This window comes from Daktulosphaira vitifoliae, unplaced genomic scaffold (assembly GCF_025091365.1).
Source record: "Daktulosphaira vitifoliae isolate Bord-2020 unplaced genomic scaffold, ASM2509136v1 Scaffold_2, whole genome shotgun sequence".
In the NCBI taxonomy this organism is placed as follows: Eukaryota; Metazoa; Arthropoda; class Insecta; order Hemiptera; family Phylloxeridae; genus Daktulosphaira; species Daktulosphaira vitifoliae.
Window position 1 is genome coordinate 1077070 of NW_026099573.1, and position 6072 is coordinate 1083141.

Here is a 6072-nt window from a genome sequence, read left to right on the forward strand (position 1 = left end):
ATAGTGATTTTAATCACTGTCAGATATCATTATACTTGATCCAACTATGCCACGTCACCACTGTGCTGCGACCCCCCTGTGCTGGGTTTTTTTTTTTTATTGTATGTTTTCTTTTAATAACAGAAACCAAATTTGAGCTCAGGTTACTAGCAATATATTAGATACCACAAATAAAGTTATAGGTAGTATAAATAAAACACAAAAATAAAATTGTCCCATGGCGGAACTCTTATAGTATTCTGATGGGTCTTCTTTTCTCTACTTCTTTATTCAAAATCTATCTCTTTTTCTCTCATTCCCTGTCTGTATTTGTTATACTTTAATGAACTTTTGTCTTTATTTTATCATTTCATTAGTTATTATAACTATGCATTATTACACAGTTCAATGGTGTAGGAAACGATTTGTAAACCTCTACCCCGACACTTGTCTTGTGTTAATAATGTTATTTTATACTTAGTTTTAATTTGAGTATTTATTAAATTACTGACTAATAACCAATCAATATTTTTATATAATCACCATTACACATAAATACATAGATACACTAATTTATCTATCATTTTCATATATTTTTTAAAATAACTATAGAACTATCCAAGAATTGTAGGTAGACAACACTCTAATTGCGTAATTGCAATCAAATTCTATAGAAAATGTCTAAACAAATTTATTAAAACTAAATCTTTAAATGATCATTTAAAACTCAAACATACTCAAAATACATTATAAAAAATATTTAAATTGAATCATGGCAAACATATATAAGTATAATTAACTTAAAAACCTCACCAACATGTGGAATATAATAGAATCTCTAAAAAACATCTTATACCAACCTCTTCTTCTCATTCTATCACATAATAGTTTATATAATAACTCTTAAAGGTATAACAGAAACATTTGCACAAAATTTTATTAAAAATAATATTGAATTATTTTAATTTTAGACATTCTAGACTTAAGAAAAAGTTTTGTAGCAGACGACATCATAAATCAAATAGAATCTAACTATTCAAGAAAATAATTTTAACTAACCATTCAATATGAAAGAGTTCTAAAAGTAAAAGTCCAGGACTAAATAGGATATCATATATTTTTATTCAAAATCTTCCAAACAAATACCTGATATTACTCCTCTAAATCTACAACATAATCTAGGAAAAAGGAGAATACCTAGACCAATGATTAAAAACTATAGAAATATAAATACCTAATCCAAACAAAAACAAATTTAACAAACCCAGCACAGTGGGGTCATGATACAGTGGGGATATGGCACAGTTGAGTTAGGTATAGATTTAATATAAGTGATCAGTAAGTAATAAGTGACACGATCTCCTATTTCTTTATTTATATCCTAATTACAAAGTTTTATGATTTATAAGTGTAATATATGTATAAATATTTATTATAGCAATTAAATATAGAATGAAATTAATATTTAATAATTTAATATTATAATTTTTACGGAGAAATTATAAAAAATTATAAAGTAGTTATTACTTTTATAGCAAACGTATATAAAAGTTGAAGGTCTTAAATGCAATACTTAAAAAAAAAAAAAACATTGTTTGTAATTTATAAATAAATTTACTGTTCTACAAAGAATTTTCATCAGAGACCAAAATACACTTTTCTAAACCAATTTTTGCGCCGATTTCAAATCTACAATTAGAGTTTTACATATGGCCTAAATAATAACAAAATCCTTCTAATTAATATAACAAATATTTATGTTTCATTATTTGGTTACATACGAAAAATCTATAAATATATTTTAATTAAAAATAAGTTGAAAAAGTTCTACTTTCTATATGCATTTATTAAGATGCATATTATTATATGCATCTTTATTAAAACATTGTTAACATTTGTATAACGTTTATGGTTAACTAAAAAATCAGTCATAATAAAAAAAATATATAAAAATAAGATATATTTGCTTTTATAGAATTATAATATAAAACTTAAGGTAAATATATTTAAGTATCTTAAAACTCACCCACTGGAGATATACCATAAACTTTAAGTGTTAAATCTTCAATTTCTTTTGAATCTGCCTCACCCCAATAACCACCAAGGGACCGAGTCCCTGGTGTTTGGATAGAATACTAAAAATCAAATTATGATTTTTTTTACAAAACTTTAAAAGAATACTGGAAAAATATTTTACATAAAACTCATCAGATGGCTTCCGTGCTGAATGATGTGGGTGGTAAGCATGATTTATTGAAGATGCTATTGTAGCAGTAGTAGAAGTTGCTGATGAGCATCTTGATATGTCATCATCATCATCTGTGTCAGACTGCACTACATCTAACATATTTCTTTGATGTTGTTGATTTGTGTTTTCATAAAGTCTATTAAAAAAAAAAATAATAACTCATGAATATTTAGGTTAATTGGAAATTTCAGGTACTACAAATTGGAATATATATATATATACATATGATCTAGTTGGCACCCATTCAAACAAGTAGGTCACTGATTCCAGGAAGAGTACTTGACTAAGCCATGCACAATAAGTATTTTGAGGGAAAGGATTATTTTAAAATCAGTAAAACAAAAATATGATAAATATTTAATTATTAAAATGTGTAACATTAAAGAGAGTAAATAGTAAAATATATAGAGTATAATGTTACATTTGTTGATTGAGGTTTACACAACAATTTAATAATATTTTAATTAAAACACTCTTTGGTATCATTACCAATATAACATTATATTTACAAAAATCTTTGTGGAATTAAAATAGCAAAATATTATAAAATAACAACAAAAAGTTGTTTTATACTGCCACATATTTTCTTTTCGTTAATGACTCTAGACTTCTAACAATAGACATATTTTGTCTATGTAATAACTTATTACATGTATATATATAAAGATATACCGTTTATTACAAACCATTCGATTACTCGTAAAATAAACACAATATTGGACAAAATATTTGGTTTTTTTTAGTTACATATATTTGTTGATTTAATAGTTATTAATTACTTTATAGGATGATCAATTCTTATAACTTATAGGGGTGTCAACTTAATTTTTTTAAATGGTAACAAACAAAATTAACTAACTTATATAATAAAAAATTATCTTATTTATAAAATAGCTAGCAGAAAAAGCCGCCACCCCACTGTGCTGGGTTTTTTATATAGCTTAAGAGATGTTCCGTTGCTATAATACCGTAACATTTTTCTTTTTTAATAATATAAAGCTCTATCATGTTTGCCGAAAATCATTCAATTTTCGGCCTTAACGTCCGATAATTTCTAAAAATCGAAATTTTGGATAGTTTATTTGTAGATTGATAAATTGTAATGTGTTGATATTCCTTTAATATACATAACACATCAAAATCAACTTTTGGTTTTAAGTTCGATTAGAAAAGAATATGATTATCCGATTTTTAGGAATTATCGGACGTTATGCCAAAAATCTTATAGGTATAAATGATAGATTTTTTAGTTTTTTGTATAGTAATTGAATACTTGGAATTATTCCAAATTATTTCAAATTAAAGCTTGTTTAATGTACTATATTATTAAAAAATGATAGCACAGTTGGGTTGCAGCACAATGTGAAAAAGGCATAGTAGGGACAAGTATATATGATATAATAAGAAACGCTTCGATGCAAATCTGTAGATAGTGTTTACTTTTAAGAAATTGATGGATTTTTCAAAAAGAAATCTTATTTCCTTATTTATATCCTGAATACAAGTTTTATAATTTGTAAGTGTAATTTATAAATAAATATTTATTATAGTAATTAAATATAGAATGAAATTGATATTTAATAATTTAGTATTGTAATTCTAAAAAATAGAAAATTTAATTCCTTATCCTAAACTTCCACTTGACACAATCTCCCACATCATCTACGCTCACATCAGCTATCCTCATATCGCATTCAATAGCGTCCCTCCATATCTTTTTTGGTCTTCCTTTAACTCTTCTTCCTTCAACATTCATTTCTATAACTGTTCTTACATCTTTCGATTCCTCTCTCCTCATAACATGACCAAACCATCTAAGTCTAATTTCTCTCATCTTATCCACAATTGACGCTACACCTATACTCCCTCTTATATACTCGTTCCTTATCCTATCATCTCTAGTCACTCCACTCATTCTTTACTTTACTCTATTATCAACTGCCCAACACTCTGAACCATAGATCATATCTGGTCTCACTACAGTCTTGTAGAATTTACCTTTCATCCTCATTGGAATTATTTTATCGCATAAGACACCAAACGCTTTTTTTCATTTTAACTACCCGCACTTAATCCTGTATCTTGCATCCTCATCAATACCACCACTCTTTTGCACAACTAATCCTAAATACTTAAATCTTTCCATCTCTCCTATCACAACTTCGCCAATTTTATCTACCTTGTGTTCTCCTTGTTCAAACTTATATTCTATTTATTCTATCTTACTCCTACTTATTTTTAAACACTTTTCTTCATGAGCTGATCTCCACACCTCTATTCTTTGATTAATTTTCTCCCTATTATATATATTTATATTTTAAAAATTAAAATTACTCCACAAAATGTTTTCAGGGATAATTCTTAAAAGTAATTAATAATTGATAAATAAAAAAATATAATTAAAAAAATCTAATTTTTTTTTTTTTAATATTGTATTTATTTTGTGAGTAATCGAGTGGTTTATGATAAATCTATTAATATATGTTTTTAACAATGCTTGAACAAAAAGTATTTAATTTATTGTTTTTCAATTAATTTTTTTAATAATTTCTATACTATTAAAAAAATTAAAGATAAATATGCCCATTTTATTATAACGTCCTTAAACTAATTTTTTCTCCTCATTTTAAAATTAAAAATGATTTTAACTAATATAAATTAAGATATAACAAAAAGGGTAAAAAATGAGATTGAATTCAAAAAACCCAGCACAGGGGGGTCGCGGCACAGTGGTGACGTGGCATAGTTGGATCAAGTATAATGATATCTGACAGTGATTAAAATCACTATAAAAAAAAAACACTTCGATGCAAATCTTTAGATAGTGTTTAATTTTAAAAAATTGGTGGATTATTCCAAAAGCTACATAATCTGCTAGTTCCTTATTAATATCCTGATTAAGATAAAGTATGTCGAATGAAAAAGGGATTATTAAAAAATATTATTTCTCATAAAAAAATTATATTGATCAATACACTTTTCAATAAGTTATAGCATTATAAAGTTAAAAATGTAAAAAATAAAATTGAGAATTTTCACACAATAATAGCATTTGGTAGCCATTTTCACCGTGAAGACAAAATAAAGTCTGAAATTTTTTTTTACATAATAAAGTAAATTACATTAGCTTTAATTTAATATATATAGAAAAGTGTCAGACTTTCCGGAACACTTTCAAAATTTAAGTTGAAAAAGTCAATTTTTTGTGAAAAAGTTGTCATTTTGAATCCCCCCCTGTAGGCAGATAAAAAGATTTATAAAAAAAATATACCAAATGATAGGTAAAGACATCATGAATCTACAAAAAAAAGAATTATATTGATCCATACATCTTTATAAGATATATATATAAGTGTCAGACTTTCCTAAACACTTTCAAAAGTTAAGTTGAAAAAGTTCTACTTTCTATATGCATTTTTGTTTTGAATCCCCCTGTATTAAGGGAAATGGTCCGATTTAATAAAACAGTATGTCGAATGAAAGATCTATATAAATACTACTTCTCATAAAAAAATTGTAATGATCCATACATTTTTCAAAAAGTTATAGCATAATAAAGTTAAAAATGTAAAGTACAAAATCGAAAATTTTCACACAAAAATAAAATTCAGTAGCCATTTTTACCCTGAAGATAAAATAAAGTCCGAAATTTTTTTTTTTCACGATAAAGTATATTACATTAGCTTTATTTTAAGATATATATAAAAGTGTCAGACCTTCCGGAACACTTTCAAAAGTTAAGTTGAAAAAATTAATTTTTTGTAAAAAAGTTGTCATTTTAAATCCCCCCCTGTGGGCAGGTAAAAAGTCAGATTTATAAAAAAAATATACCAAATGATAGGTAA

At 25.6% G+C, this 6072-nt stretch overlaps 1 protein-coding gene across 4 annotated transcripts in view; it reads right to left on the reverse strand.

Moving 5' to 3' along the window:
* LOC126899291 (KICSTOR complex protein SZT2-like) overlaps positions 1-6072 on the reverse strand; it is a 74358-nt gene that overhangs the window by 25399 nt on the left and 42887 nt on the right. For all 4 annotated transcript variants that reach the window (XR_007702545.1, XM_050674043.1, XM_050674044.1 and 1 more), the window contains 2 exons: positions 2177-2363; positions 2006-2114 (listed from right to left, as the gene is read on the reverse strand). Coding sequence is in view for 3 of the 4 variants with exons in the window: in XM_050674043.1 (XP_050530000.1) it covers positions 2006-2114; positions 2177-2363 (296 nt within the window). In the remaining variant the exon portion in view is untranslated. The remainder of the gene's footprint in view (positions 1-2005; positions 2115-2176; positions 2364-6072) is intronic.